At 37.7% G+C, this 17,007-nt stretch overlaps 1 protein-coding gene across 1 annotated transcript in view; it reads left to right on the forward strand.

The window, feature by feature from the left end:
• Positions 1-17,007, forward strand: part of Crb1 (crumbs cell polarity complex component 1) — a 192,690-nt gene that overhangs the window by 51,498 nt on the left and 124,185 nt on the right. The window contains exons 3-5 of the mRNA XM_037211361.1: positions 2,646-2,841; positions 5,936-6,075; positions 12,772-12,954. Coding sequence (XP_037067256.1) covers positions 2,646-2,841; positions 5,936-6,075; positions 12,772-12,954 — 519 coding nt within the window. The remainder of the gene's footprint in view (positions 1-2,645; positions 2,842-5,935; positions 6,076-12,771; positions 12,955-17,007) is intronic.

Here is a 17,007-nt window from a genome sequence, read left to right on the forward strand (position 1 = left end):
CCATTTACCTGTGAGTTTCATAATTCCATTTTTCTTAAAAGCTGGATGATAACCTACTACATTAATATGAAACATTTTTTTCATTATCCATTCATTAGTTGGTAGGAATCTAATCTGTCTTCATTTCCCAGCTATTATAAACATAACAGCAATGAACATGGATGAAAAGATATTTCTATACTAGAATGGGGAGTTCATTGAGCATATGTCCAGGAGTATTATAGCTGGATCATAAAGTAGATCTATTTCTATCTTTTTGGAGAATCCACATACTGATTTCCAAGGAGGCTGTAGGGGTTTTGCACACTCACAATCAGTGACTAAGTACCCCCCTTTCCTCATATTCACTCTAGAATTTGTTATCACTTTTTTAAATCAGTCATTCTGACTGTGTTTAGGTGAAATCTCAAGTTAATTCTAATTTGAATTTCCTTGATGGCTAAAGATGTTAAACATTAAAAAAAATTCTTAGGCATTTTATTTCATCTTTTGAGAACGCTCTGATACCCACTTTCACTCTCTTGTTCAACACAGTACTTGAAGTCTTAGCTAGGACAATAAGACAAAGGAAGAAGACAAAGGGGCTATAACTAAGAAAGGAAGAAGTCCAAGTAACCTTTACCTGCATTTTGATTAAAATTTTGTTGTTGCGTGTGTGTGTGTGTGTGTGTGTGTGTGTGTGTGTGTGTGTGTACCAGACTGTTCATAGCAGCAACAGAACTGAGAGCTACCTACACTCTGTGCACAGACACTCATCTCACAAACATGCATTAGTAATATGAGGGATTTACATAAGGAGCCCATAACCAGAAAGCATAATTCTTATTCTAAAGAAAAAATTGAATGCATTGGGATCACACATATCATGTGGAATCTGAAATTTAGCATGATAAATCTAGAGCACAGTGATTTCCAAAGCATGGGCTCTGCAGATAGTGGGTAAGGTGTTTAGGGTGGTTTGTCATGGCCCCGCTTCGTGTGTCATGTTCTCTCTGCCTGCTGCAGTGAGTGATGAGGACAGCATTTTGTGTGAGACCTGCTCCACACTGATAGCATATAATGTGCATTATCTAGTGGCACAGAATGTTAACACAGATCTCCAATTGTCAAAAGATACATAATAAGGGATAAATATTTCCAAATGTGTATCAGAAGTTTAGGACAGTCCTTGAGAAAACATGATTTGTTTTAAACATTTGTCAAAGCCATAAACTGACTTCCCTGCTCCTGTAGGACAGTAGACCCAGCTTTACTGAAGACGTAGAAACTCTGCCCTGGTGCGCCAGCTCACTGTTCAGGAGAAAGAAACCGATTATCACACAGTTGCAACAAATGTTCATTGAAAATTAATTGATCATATCCTTTGTTCAAGAAGGTATGCCAAATGCCACAGAAAACAACAAACATTGACATAAAAGAGTTCACCGTTCTGTACGTGAGAAAAATAAGAAATATGATAAATACATTAGTATTACAGGGCATTTTGAGGGGATGATGAGGCAGCATCAGAAGCTTTAATAAGCAGTTAAGTGTAATTTCCAGAATCTTGGTCTGCTCAACCCAACTCTTTGGAAGAAGAGGGTGACGAGTGAGGCCTTACTAGTAAGGGGCACATCCATGTGGGGGCAGATCATAGCATTGCAAGCACACACAGCAGGGAGTGGGGCTTCCATCTGGTAGAAGCTGCGACTGAATTATGAAGAAACTTTGCTTTATTCGGGAGATGTTGGGAGAAGCTATTTAAAAACTTTCTGCAAATATTGACATAACAAGATTTGTACTTTTTAGGGATCACATATTGAGTGATGAGGAGAGAGGATGGTTAGGGACACCAAATGATAAATGCTGAGGGACAAGTCAATGAGGATGGGCCTGATGCTATTGGACAAATTTCCATTTTTACTGATAGAATGTTTTTCTTCTGAAAAAAATAAAAATAAGTCAAATTTTATATATTGTTGACTTTTTAATTGAGGTGTTTATAGAATCCAGTGACAGTTATAAATAGTATACACTGTTGGAACATTTCTACTGCATTTTAGTTCAAGAAAGGAGAACAAAGTAAAACTTAGCACTACCTCTGAGGCACTTTGGAACCCTGCAATGTTTTAATGCATGATTGGTTATCCTGGATTACTGCTGCAGTAGTAAAGGATGGCTAAGCACATACAGTCCTTTCCTGTGCTTTTAAAGTCTCTGTATACATTAACCGGAACACACAGCCGGTAATTATGCTAAGACAAAAACCCAGCCTGCCTGAGCTTTTACCCCCTATTCTGTGTGGCCTAACTAAACTAAGTGTTTCAAAATAAGGAAAGTAAAGAAAAGAAAACCAACAATCCATTTAGTATTCCAACAAAAGTACAGTTAACAATAATTCTGTTCTAAAAATAACTTATTTGTTTCCACAGACAAAAAAGCCACAAGCTGTTGTAGGCAGCAGTCCTCACTAGTGACAGCTGCTCTGCTCTGTGCAACTTCCCACAAGCGCACAGAGTTAATAGCAATTAGAGTAGAGGAGGAAAAATTATTTTGGGTAACATAACATTTGACAAGTGCTTTAGTAAATAAAGTATTGCCAAGCAGCTAAAATATTTTCACTTTGCTAAAACTTTTCTGGCTTCCTGTGCTGGCTTCTCTCGAAGGTGTAAACTGTGAGTTGGAAATTGATGAATGTGGATCCCAGCCCTGTCTACATGGTGCCACATGTCAGGATGCTCTTGGGGCTTACTTCTGTGACTGTGCACCTGGATTCCTTGGAGATCACTGTGAATTCAACTTTGATGAATGTGCCAGTCAGCCGTGTCTCCATGGAGGTCTGTGCGTGGATGGAGGAAACAGGTAAGTGTTCTATACATGAGTGATGGGCTTTCAGAGACCAAGCACTATTGTATAACCATGGTGAATTTCAAGCTCTCATGGCCTCCATTTGAGTTGCAAATTACATCAATGAAAAGTTGCAGCATTTTGATTTTACTAAGACAACAAGAACAAAAATATTCGGTGGACATCTGTCCTAAGTGAAGGTTTTCCAAGGCACCCTTGTAACGGTTGAGAACTACATGTATCATAGAAAAGTACCAACATCTAAACTCCATGTAATAAACCTGTTATAGATAAGGAAGATGCAAAAGCAAGGCTATCAATTGTTAAAATTTGGGAACATAAGGTTTACATTTATGAAAATAAGCAAATAAATCAAATGGAAAAGTAAATCCTTCAGAATTTGTCTATAAATTCTGCTGTAAGAGCAATGATACTAAATTGGTATATCTTGGTTTTCCAGGTGTTTGGGGAATTGGGTGAATTTATTTGAGGAAGCATAATTATCAGAAAGTGTAACTCAATTCTCCTCCAAATATGAGTCTCTCATTGGTTTTGGGGGAAAAGGGCAACACTAAATTATATCTTTGTGTGATAAATACAATTAATTAGTAGAGTGATGGCTGAGTTCATATGCAATAATATATCCCTATAAAGAATGTTCTCATACTTGCTTAAGCTATGCATACAGAACTGTCAAGTGGAGAGCAACATTTAATAGCATTGAGCTTAGAATTCCCTCATTTGATAACAGCCCTGTGGGAAGCATGGTGAGCATGACTGTTCCCAAATTGTAATATATACAGTTCCTTAATTGTAATAAGGAATCTGAAGTAAAGAGATGGTAGATTCTCCCATGAGTTCACATCATTAAATTCCTGTAAAAGTAGAAATAAAATCATTTTTCCTCTTTTTAATAAATCAGACATGGGTCTGAGGGTTTAGTTCAGTGGTAGAGTACATGCCTAGAGTGTGCAAGGCCATGGGTTCAATTCCCAATAGCACACACAAAAAGAAAGTCATAACTTACTTCAAATCTAATTTCAAAATGACTAAAACTCAAAATGAACATAATGAAAGGCATGTGTGCTTCAAACATAGCCATAAGTTATTTAATAAGATAATAAGATTTTTACATAGAGCAGTGAGATTGAACATTTCTTTTTAAAAATATGAAGCACAATTTTAAATCATACCCTATGTCTTCATTTGACTTTTCCTTGGAACCAAACAATGAACCTGTGATGGGAGTCTATACCCCTGGTGACAGCTAACAGGATACCACAGAGATGGGGAGGTTAGAATGACTGAAACTTCCAAGGGAATGAAAACTCTCTACAGTGGGTACTGCTCTGTCTAGAAAACATCAAGGCAGATAACACAAGGATTTTGGTTCTGATGGGAAGGCTCACAGGCTGGAAACTTGTACCCTTTTTTCTCTGCTCTTAAAGATGCCATGATTCATTTCTTCATTTTACTGTTGTATCTCTCAATACCTAATTTTTGTGAGGATCAACCAATGTGGTTTGAGTTTATTTTTACACAATAAAAATTAACACCTTTCCTATAATTTATGTGAGAAAATTGATTCTTACATACCAAATGACTTTCAAATGGGATCTCTATTTCTGTGAACTTAGATGTGCTCCTTTAATATAGGACACATGTCTCTAATGTCTCACATAGAGAAGATTAGTATTTTTTAATAGCTTATTTATAGTTAGCCTATAGGTGGCATACTTTTTTCTTTTAAGTATTTATTTATTTATTTACTTTTTAATTATGTGTATTGTATGTATATGGGTGTTGGGGGAATGTACACATGGGTGCAGGTGTTTAAGAAGGCCAGAGGTGTCAGACTCCTTGAAGCTGGAATTACAGGTGGTCGTGAACCACCTAACATGGGTGCTGAGAATGGAACTCAGGTCCTTTGGAAGAACAGTACATGCTCTTAACCACTGAGCCATATCTCCAGCCCTATTATCACCATCATCATTGTCGTCATTATCATCATCAGTGTGTGTGTGTGTGTGTGTGTGTGTGTGTGTGTGTGTGTGTGTGTGTGTGTTAGGGTAAGTGCCTGTGTCACAGTACACATGTGGAGATCCAGGAATGACAAATCCATGAAGTTCATCCTCTCCTTCCACATTATGTGGGTTTGTGAGTTGAACTCAGGTCCCCAGGCTTGCACAGCTAGAGTTTTCATGTGCTGGGCCATCTTTCTGGCCCTATTTTTTTTTTTTTAGCATTTTTAATTAAACAAAACCATGAATAGATTTTTTTTTCTAACTATTTGAGACATAAAACCAATGTCCCTTGCATTCTACCATTTCTAGATCCTTAAACAGTCCAAAATCCATGCTTGATGATAAATACACAGTACCATAGGGAATGGTTTGAGTGTTTTGTGGTTGAAGCATCTCCTCAAAACACCATTTCTATTTCACCTAAGCGTGCAGATGACACTAAATCCTTGAGGAGATATCACCTAAATTTGAAGCCTCCTTAAATAAAAATTCAACAACTCACCCCACCAGATTGAATTTTGTCACTGTGAAATAGTTGTAGTCAATGAATGATTAGAAATAGAAAAACTAAGATATTGGTATACTCAAAAAGCAACAAACATCTTAATCACAACATACTTAAGAGTGCTTCTATTTAGTGAAAAAAAAAGTTTGATTTTTATAGTAGACCTTATTTGGTGTGAGTTGTTACCTGCTACCTTCAAAATACTAGTAATTTCATTTACTATACTATTTAATAGTAACCTAATACCCTGATATACTTAAGATGTTGTTTCTATTCTTTTACATATATTCAATTATCACTATGATCTCATCACCTAAGTCTTTAATTTATGCATGATGAAACTGGCTTCCAAATAATGTCAAATGGAGCTTTACTGTCATTTTTTTTAATCAGTAATGATAAGGCAATGTTATGGAAACACATAACCATTCAGGTCTACAGAGATGTCTCCATGTTGCTTTTGAGGTCAGTGTGAAGGCTATGCCATTGGGGTCAGGTTGATGGACAAATAGAGACAGAATAAAGAAGGTCAGTTTCAGGATGACCAAGAGTTGACAGGAAATTTTCATTTACTATCTAGCTACCATTGTGACTGCACAGGTAGTGGATTCATGGGGACGCATTGTGAGACCTTGATGCCTCCTTGTTGGTCAAAGCCTTGTCACAATAATGCTACCTGTGAAGACACCGTTGACAGCTATATCTGTCACTGCTGGCCTGGTAAGTGACAAATACCTTATCATTTTTTCTTTTTACTTGGACTAGAAACAAGTTGCTTGTAGAAATTAAACTAAAAATTCTTGCTATCAAAGGCATTAAGCCAACACTTTATTCAGCTTTACATATTGAGTTGCATTCTTCATTGCCCACACAGGATTGGCACTATACTGTACACTTTGTAAGGTGGGTGACCACAGCACCAATAACTAGAACCATCTAGGTCCAGAAACACAGCAGTGGAAGGTGGGATTCCACATGGCTTTCATGAAGAAACATTCACTGGGATGGTTTCTTTTCATCTACTTCTTCTCAGACACTGGAAATGATAAATACACTCCAATATGCTAACCTTCTAAGAGGCTGTCTTGTCTCTTAGAAAATTCATGCAGTTCATCAATCTCATAATTCATGAAGTTAGTCAATCTCTCATAATATGGGAGTCAAAAGGTCATTTCTAATTCTGATAGAGATGCAGTATACAAAAAAATTACAAGTTTTGGTACATTAAGGTACTTGAATAAAATTATATTAAAGGGAATATTACCATTTAGAAAATATGACTAGAAATATATCATAAATGGACTCACTGACAGAGACTTTGGACAAGTGTCTTAGCCACTCTTCAGACTGATATTTCACTCATAGAAGACAGTTGTTGATATTGATATCCACCTCCTTGAGCTGTTTTAGAAAAAAAAAAAAACTCCAGTAATAAATATAAAGATCTTAGCTCAGCTTACAACGTAGAAAACTCAATAAACACTTAAGTAGTTAGTAAAATTAGGAGGTTGATCATTCCATGCCCTGACTAGCACCAAGCAGCATACTACTTATTTTAGGAAGGAAGTGAGGGAGGGAAGGAGGAAGGGACAGGAAAGAAACAAGAAATGTGGTAGGCACACATAGAAAGGGCCCTATCCTGCTCTGGAACTTTGAGTGCATGTTCAAGACATCTGACTATGTTGACTGGTGTCAATGAGGTGGCGAGAAAGGCAGTCAGATCTCAGAGATACTTGTCTACCGTGCAAATTATGAGTCAGGGAAGTTACATATTGAGGTGGTTTGAAAGAAAATGGCCCCCAAAGGGAGTGGAACTATTAGGAGATATGACCTTATTGACGTAGGAGGGTCTTGTTGGAGGAAATGTGTCACTGTAGAGGCAGGCTCTAAGGTCTCATATATGCTCAAGCCATGTCCAGTAAAACAGACCATATCCTGCTGCCTGCTAGATGTAGGACTCTCAGCTACTTCTCTAGCACCAGGTCTGCCTGCCCATTGCCATGTTCCACCATGCGGATAATGGACTGAACCTCTGAACTGTAAGCCAGCCTCTCCAATTAAATGTTGTTGTTTCCCCTTTTAAGAGTTGCGTTGGTCATGGTGTCTCTCCACAGCAATAGAAAACCTAACGAAGACACATAACCCGACTTGTTCATTTACAAAGCGTTCTCTTACAGCTTAGTGAAAGCTGGCTGAGTGAAATAAAACTGAAGATGCGAGAGATTTTTAAACAGAACCGAGTCACTTGCCAGAACTAAGAGGACAGTGATAGGATCTGGAGGGGAGGATGGGTCGTTGTTAGGATTTGAATATAAAATGTCCCCCACAGCACAAAATCAGGGGGACATTTCAGAAGTGAGGCCCAGCTGGTCGAAGAGGGGCACAAGAAGTAGTTCTTCCAAGATCGTTTCTAGCCTTTAGTCCTTACCACCACACGTTCTTGCCACCCCGACTGAGACACTTCCCGCTCCCCCCACCCCCGCCCCGTGCCTTCCCCTACTGTGATGGATTGGGAGCCTCGAAATTCGGATCCAAAACGATCCCTTCCTCTGTTATGTTGCTGCTGTAAGTATTTCCATCACATCTATGAAGAAGTAACTAACATAGTGGCCACGAGGGTCACATGGGAGGTGAACGACAGGAGGAGAGTCAGCATATTAAGAATCTGAGTTTCTATCTCAGGTCACTGTGTGGATGGTGGGTTACCCTAGAGAGAAAAGTAAGAATGTCTTTATATCCTTGCTCACTGTTGTATACAATGAGATTTAATGCTACAAGCTACTTTATAAGTAAGAAAGGACTGGAAAAGCAGTGCTAAAGAACACATTGGCAAGGACCACTGCTGTATTTGTCTAAAGTCCTTATTTCAAAAGTAAATAATTTTCAGAAGTATCCATCAACTTAAATGTTTATCACAGAAGCTTTCCCAAAACTCAGATGTGATTGGATATGTGGACAAAAGACAAAAAAACAAAAAAACAAAAAATCACAAGCTGGGGGATCTGATTCAGTATCATGTTGTTTCTTTGTACAGAGATTTATAGAGAAACTTGTTAAAAATATTGACTGTGGTCTTGACTGAAGGAATCTATTTATATCTGGTTAAAGAGGACAGCAACTAAAATTCCCCCAGAGCATTGGTGGTGTGGACAGGGCTGGCAAACACATAAATCAGCACGTCCCCCCTGCTCCCAATTCAGTGAGATAATGCATGAGCCGGAAAAGCAGGGAAGGATTTATTATGGTCCTAAATCTCTTCCTAACTTGCCTGATGTGTGAGTCTTGAGTCTTAGAACACAAAGAATATTACAAACAGCCTGTGCTTTTTTTTTTCAGAAAGTCTACTGTAGCAAACAAATTCTGATACATAGGAACCTATTGAGATAACTATTGTTTAGTAACAATTTATAAGTATATAAGCATGAAGTGGAAGTATTTGAAAAGCAGGCATTCTCATTGAAGAGATTCTGAGGGTTCTTGGGGAGCTCTCCATTAAGAATTGTGAGGTCTCTATTTGACATGCTTCTTAGTTCCTTTATCCAATGCTTGAGTTTCTTCTTCAGATTGTTGAGAAAAGCCCCAAGGGCTACATGAAATAAATATTTTAGACTGTAGTACAAGAGGATTTATATTGTGGTTATTATTTGAAATAGGATCCACTCAGGTTTTTATTATAGTTACAAAATGAGCAATAACATTGTATTCTCATTACTGGCTCATTAATAGTTAATTCTCTAGTTATGCACCGAGCTGGTTATAATTTAAGTTGTTGTCATTTTAACCATTAATTAGTACTATTTATTCTCATTCAGTCATTGATTGAAGGTCAAACTATGTATTGCTGGGTAGTGGAGTGTTGAATAAAATACACACAATCTGTTGAGGCAGTCAACTATACATGCAAATAAACACATCGTTAAAAGTTGTCAAAAGAGCAATGGAAGAAAAAGACTGAGGAACAATGACAGGAGACCAAGGCATCTTACTGTGCTGTGATCTGAACAACAGGGAAAAGTAAAGTGGGGTACAGCCTGAAAATGGAGGAAGAGTTGGTCGAGCAAAGGCTTGGGAGAGAATTTCCCCAAAGGCAAGGGAGCATTGCTAAGACTATGGGGTGGGAAACATCCTCAGGGAGGAAGTGAGAGAGCTGGATGAGGAAGGGGTGCTGGGATGGAAGGAGCCCATCTACCAAGGGAGTGCTTAGGCATACAAATGATCTTGAATTTTAGCCTGTGTAAAACTAGGAAGCCATTGTTATTATTTTAAAGTGGAAAAGTGTTATGGTCTGATATTCAAATTTTGTGATTTAGGATAAAAATAACTTTCTCAGTGAACTTATATTGACATTACATATGTCACTTGTGTTGTAGGTTTGTGTCTCTTGAAAGACTCCATACATTTGTCTCACCAGCTTACAAAGTAGCAGATGCTATTTCAGTGGCCACCAACATCATGTCAGTGTTCCACTAAATTTACATTTTGGGATTAGCACTCCAAACAGCACAAGCAAATAAGAAAATCTTGCTAATGGATAAAACAGGAAAATGATATAAAACATTTTGGGGATCAAATATACTAAGCTAGGTGGTAATTAGGGAAAATGTAACTAAAACAACATATTTTGAAAAACTTGTATTTGGTGGTAGAAAATGCCCAATAGGCATTCAGATCCCCTTGTTGGTGATATGTTAATTGTGCAGATAGCTTCGTGGCATCTGTCAAATTTGGCTACAATGATAAAAGTGCATAACCTATAACACAGAAGTTCCATTTTCAGGCCTCAACTCCAGGGCTTTACCCCCATACACAACACTGCATTGTAAAATGTGTTAAAAACCTATCAATGAACGCTTATACTGTGGCACATCCACATTTTGGGGACACCTAATGGTATCTAGATATTATGAGTTAGCTATGTCTTAGGAACTTAGAATAAGCAAGGTGTAAACAGAGCAAGCTATGAAAGGTTACATGTGATACAATTCTCTTATGTTAAAGGCCTATCCACACACAATAAAGCTATACTTTAATAAGTACACATACGTGTAAAGACACAGAAGCAAATTGCATAGGGAAATTTCTCTAGTGTTTGATATTTTAGTTTCTTATATAGTGGTAAGCCATTTAGTTTTAAATCCTTGGCCATAATGAAATGACTTACCTGGACCCAGAAAGGTATAAGATAATCTACTTCTGTGTGCTGGGTCATAACTCTGACCTTTAAGGGGTACCTTAGGGTTTCTACAGCTGTGATGAAACACCATGACCAAAATAACTTGGGGAGGAAGGGTTTACTGATTTATACTTCCACATGTAGTTCATCATTGAAGGAAGTCAGGGCAGGATCCTGGATGCAGAGGCCATGGTGGAATGCTACTACTTACTGGCTTGCTCTTTCTTCTCTGATGACTTTGGCTTGTGGCAAGTTGACATAAAACTAGCCGGCACAAACTGACCCCTTGTCAACTTGACACACAAGCATATCACTATTAAGCCACAACCTATCCTTTCTTGCTCATCCCCCGAGACCACACTTTAATATAAACACCACAATATAAAACATTTTACAAACTTAAAAAGTCCCAAAGTCTTGCAAATTCAAATACTTTTAGAGTTCATTCTCTTTTAAATTATCCAAAATTTCTTTTAAAAACCAAAGTGGCTTTTAAAACCAGAATTAACTCAAGTGTTGGTTTCTATAAAATTAAAAATAAGTTAAATACTTTCTTATTTCAAAAGGGAAGAATCAGAGCATAGTCACGATCATGCCAAAGCCAAACAAAAACTCCAATGGGGTAAATGACTCAATGTCCAGTATCTGGGATCCACTGATGTTCTTTGGGGCTCCTCCAAAGGGCACAGGACACTTTCTCTGGCTCTGCTTGCTGCAAAACATACACTGTCTCCTAGGCTCTGGCTGGCTTCACTCCACACCTGCTGCTAGCCTTAGTTGTTATCCCATGGTACTGACATCTCCAGATGCTGGGATCTGCTGCAACTGTGCTGCACTCTCACGTGAGCCTCTCCTGGGCTTTCTCTGGGTAACTCCAGTCCTGCCATACAGTGCCAAACCTCAGGTGCTCTCTGTGACCCTTCGTGCCTGCAAAACCAGTACCACCTGGGGTGACTCTTATACTACCAGGTTCCGTTGCAGGCATAAAGTATAATAGTGGTCACATCTGGAGCACAGCTGCAATATATCTACTCTAAGGAAATGCTTCTCTGAAGATTCCACTTCCATGATGTTGGTCACCTCTGTACTGGAAGTTTTCCTGTGCCCCACCCAGTCCCGCAGCTGCTTGGCCCAAGTAAACACACAGAGGCTTACATAAATTACACACTGTAGAGCTATGGCCCAGGCTTCTTACTAGCTAGCTCTTACATTCCTATTAAACTATGTTTTGCCCCTGCATCATGGTTAGTCACTGAGAATTTCTCAGTTCCAGCTAACCAGCATCAATTGTCCCAGTAAGGAAAGATTTTACTTCACTTGTCTTGGTATCCTGTTAACCTTCAGCCCCAGCTAACCAGAACCACAGATTCTTAACTCAAAATAGCAGTCATTAAGAGACTTGCACACTTCCCTCTGAAACTTAAAGAGACAGGCTCCATTATCTTCATTTCTCTCAATATTCTTATCTTCCAAGCTCCCACTGAATAGCCCACCAAGCTTTAGACACTGCATAGCCCAGAGTTCCAAATTCCTTGTAATCCTCCCCAAAACAATGTGGTCAGGTCTGTCACAGAGATCCCCACTATACTGGTACCAATTTCTGTCTCAGTTACTCTGACCTTTCAGGGCTACCTCAGGGTTTCTAATGCTGGGATGAAACATCATGACCAATGCAAGTTGGGGAGCAAGGGGTTTGTTTGGCTTACACATCCACATCTAGTTCATCATTGAAGGAGTACAGGGCAGGAGTCTGGGGACAGGAACTGATGCTCCTTCCTCTCTGATGACTCTAACTTGTGTCGAGTTGACATAAATCAGGCAAGCACAAGGGACTCGAGGTTGGCTGTGTGGATACGGCTGACATTTTATATATTTTCTTAAACAGTTTCAATTTTTAAAATAATTATTTGCTAAATTAGTATACATGATTTTCCATTCCATGCAGTGTTCAGATTAAATCATAATTATCTTGAAATTGCATTTTATTTCAAGCCTTACTAATGAAACCTTTCTAAAAATGTTGAACAAAGTCATACATCTTCTAGAATTCATTATGTATCCCTTATCTATTGCTACTGGAATCTATTTCCATGTAGCATCCTCTTATCGACTTCTCCTGCTAGCTTTTCCAGGGTGGGCATCTTGCTAATTGGCACCAGCACAGTGGTCAGCCTCCTCTCAGACATGTGCCTGGCATTTTCCAGGCTTTGGCTCAGCAGTTTCTCTGAACTTTCATCCTGCAGGATACACAGGTGCCCTGTGTGAGATGGACATAAATGAATGCAGGAGCAACCCCTGCCAATTTGGGGGTGAATGTGCCGAACTGTCCTCAGAGGATCTATATGGACACATTGCTGGCCTGCCTTCCTCCTTCAGCTACCTTGGAGCCTCGGGCTATGTTTGTATCTGTCAGCCTGGATTCACAGGTGAGGCTAATGAAATGAGAAATGACTCCTTGTGTTTTATGGCAGAGAATGGATGCAACTAAATGGCTGATTAGAAGTAAGACCTGTGCTGTGTAAACTCTGGTGCCATGGCACAAAGGGTCCCCCTTGTGGGCATGAAAAAATATCCTGGATCACATGTAACTCCTTAACTCATGGGGGAAATGTAAAGAATGGGCATGGAAATGAATAAAATGGGAACCATTTTACTAAGAATTGCTGACCATTTCAAATTCTTTACTCTAGAAGTGACTGAATTTGAGAATTTTTTATGGTTTATTCATATTTTCTGGCAAAGTTATTATAGTTATGTATATGTACACAAAGAAAAATTACCCAGTTTCAAATAATCTTGCTCCACTGTTGTGCGGCTAAAGTCAGTTAACTCATCAAACTTCAGCGGCTGCTCTTTCTTTGGAAGCACCTTCTCTACACCCTAAGGCCATGCATGTCTATTTTCCACTTAAAAGAGGCATTGGTATCTACTGTGAATTATGAAACTTTTGAAACAGCCCCTCAAATTACTATTAAGTAGTGATTTATCCACAGCTGCTAGATACCAAAGAGAAAGATAGTCACAATCTAGGCGTCTACCCCATCTTTTTCTCCATAGATTAAATATGTGTATTGGGAAAAACTTTGACTGCTGTTGAGAATGTCTGGGGAAAACTTATGATGAATGGAAACAAATGAGGTCCACTTACACCTAGGAATCCCTTGATTTTACTATCTCAGGTCTGAAGATGATGGACTTTGATTTTGGATGGTGCTTATGTCTGGTTGCTGTAGAAACTTTGTCTTGTGGCAGCGTCCAGATCTATTACCTGATCAATTTCTAACATGCATGCTTTTACCTTAATTTTCAAAGGGTATGAACATAAATCTTGTGATGTGTCTTATTTTTCTATCATATTGTCACATAGAAACCAATATGAAGTTTAAACATGTAGGTTTGTCTGTAATATATTTATGTAGTTACCTCACCCTTAAAAATATTTCATTATCTCATTTTCATTTCATACTTTTATTTCCTTTCAAACGTATCTGATTTTGGTATATTGATGCATTATGCAACTATTTTGCATTCTTCTTAGATCAAAGTAGTGATTATATTTCAAGGATCCCAAATATTAAGTTTTGGATTACAGAAAGGAGATTCAATAAGAGTGAGAAGCCATTGTTCTATTATGCTTTATCAGAAAAACAACATGGCTGAACAAGGTACAGAATGTTCTGGAAAGGTTGGATTTAATTATGGAAAAGAATAAGTGTATGAGTTAAAATGTCCTAGCTGTCCCCAGTTTCTGTGGATAAATGAATTAGTATTTTTTACCATGTGAACTCCAAAATTGTGTTCCCATCATCAATCTTCCCCCCAAGGTGATTCAATGATAAAGTCCCCATGCTTTTGCACAGCGAGCCAGTGGAGAAGGAGAGTGGAGTATCTGTGGCTTTTATGGGCTAAGTAATGACCAACCCTTCTTCCCACGTTCACTGGTCAAAGTTCACTCATAAACCACATTTAACTATACAAAGAATGAGAATCATTCCCTACTGTGTGTCTGAAACAAAGAAAAGCAATTTCCATGAGCAAGTGTTCACTGTGAAATGACAGCCAGACATGGTGGGATGAGGTACAAGCTGACACTGTTTACTTCTGCCATTCCAAGTCCCACTTTCAGTGCTAATTTATTTTACTTTTCTTCCAGCTTCTTAAATCAACCCCTTTAGATAGTAATCACACGCTGTTTTAAGAAAGAAGGGAAAGGCTCATGTACAATTTGCCAAGTTCCCCCAAGGAAACCTTTTGTATTTCCACCAGCAGTATGTGAGTGATTGACTTCTTCAAATTTCATTAGTCTTTCGATTGTTGGCATTGTTAAAACATTCTCTGTTCTGATAGATATCTAGTGATTTCTCATTACATTTTGAATTTCCATTTATTTAATGACTAGTGATGTTGAATAGTTGTCCCCATGCTTATTGACACATGTTTAAGCAAAATGGCTCCATGATTTCACAGAGTTTCTTCTCAAAGTATTTGTCTCTTGATTAATTTCCACGTACAGACTGTAGGCACTTTCATTGCTAAGTTATACCTTTTGAAGTTGCACTTAGTATTTCATTTTCTTTACAATAATTGTAAATAGCATTATATTTTAAATTCTATTTCTACACATTCACTGTAGTATTTAAGTAGAAGGACTTCTGGCTGGGTCTTTCATCTTGGGTCTTGGGCTCAAAATGCTTCCTTACCAAGAATCAAAGGGTGCTATGAACCCCTACTCTGCTATTGTTGAATAGAGCTCTCTATATGTCAATAAACACATTAGGTGATTGTATCCATGCAAGTTATTGCTAATTTGTTGTCACATTTAAGCTTATGTTGCTGATAGTATTGCCTTGTCTTTTTAAATGACTTTAGAATTTGTAATGATTTCTGTTTTATTCCTGGTTTCAATATTTTGCATCCTCTGGGTTTTTTCCATCTTCTTATGTGTATTTATCAATTTTGTTTCTTTTTTGTTTGTAAAGATTTTTTTTTGCTTAATTCATTTTTCTATTTTCTATTTTGTTGGGTTTTGCTCTTTATTTGGCTCTCCTTTCTGCTTTCTTTGAGTCATTTGCTTTTTGCCTTCTAATATGAGCATTTAACAATATAAATTAGAAAACTTAACTCTCATTACTGTCCTAGGAGCATCCCACACAGTCATGTATGTGCACTTTTTCATGTTATTTCACCTTTCCTGTACGTTCCTAAAATTTACTTTGGGTATTTCTAAGTGTGTAATTCTTTAAAATTCATTCTGCTATTGATTTATAGTTTTATTCATCAGGATTATAGAACACATTCTATGATTTCAAGTATTTCAAAATTTGTTCAGGTTTGCATGTGTCTTGGTGCCTGTCTTTAGATTTCTGAAGACAAAGGTACTCTGTGTGTTACTGAGTATGAATATCTATGTATATCCACTAGATCCTGTTGATTGTGTTGCCCACATATTCTGTACCTTTACCAATTTACTGTCTGGACAACTTACTACTCACTTAGAAGACAGAAGTAAAATTCCTGTCTACAATGGCAGATTTGTGTTTCTTCTTTCTGCTCTAACAAGTTTTGTTTCCTGTATTTTTTGAGGTTTGGGGGCTCTGTTGTTTGGCGCTCATTTTAAAGTCATTGTCTTTCCATGGGGGTTGATCCTCCTGCCATTATACAATGCTCCTTGTCTGATGTATGTATTTAATTTCACATCTACTTTATGTAATATTACTGAAACCACCACTGGGATTTTAAAACTTAGGTTTGCATGTTATATTTTTCCCTACTTTTCTATTCTTGACATACTTGTGCCTTTGAATTTATGGTTCCTTGTAAACAGCACATTAAACAACGTGTTATTATCTCTGCCTTGTGGTTAGTATATTTATATCATTTGACTTTTTAGTATATTAGAGAAAATCCAATCTTTGCTTTCTCTTTGATTGCTGTTTTCTTCATGACATCCTGTGAGTTACTTGACAAACTTTTAAGATTCCATCTTGATTTTATTTATCATGTGTTACATAAATTTTATGTTCATCATTTTGTGCTTGTCTTATCAATCTTCCACTGTTCTGAGGTGAAGTACAGAAATGTTACATCTACTTAGGTCCTTTCAGTCTCCTGTCTTTGGGGAATCATTGCTTAGAGGATCAGATGATTTTACAATTTTGATTTTAATCACTAATGTGATTTAGAAAAATGATATTACCTATATATTGTTCTTTAATTTTTTTCTTTCTCCCATGGCCTCAAAATTCTTCTTTGTTCATTTTTTTCTGTTCACTAAAAAGCTTCAAATTTTAGGGGTGACTCATTGTTAGTGACAATATCTTTTATTTTTCTTGTCTGAGAAAGACCTATTGGCCACTCATCCTAGAAGGAGAATTTTGTTAAATACAGAATTTCCATTTAACAGTTAATTGGAATTCAAAAAAAAATGTATATTGCCTTCTTCTGAACCTATACTTTCTTTTTAATACAATACTTTTAAC

The sequence above is a fragment of the Peromyscus leucopus genome, chromosome 15 (assembly GCF_004664715.2).
Source record: "Peromyscus leucopus breed LL Stock chromosome 15, UCI_PerLeu_2.1, whole genome shotgun sequence".
NCBI classification, from domain to species: domain Eukaryota; kingdom Metazoa; phylum Chordata; class Mammalia; order Rodentia; family Cricetidae; genus Peromyscus; species Peromyscus leucopus.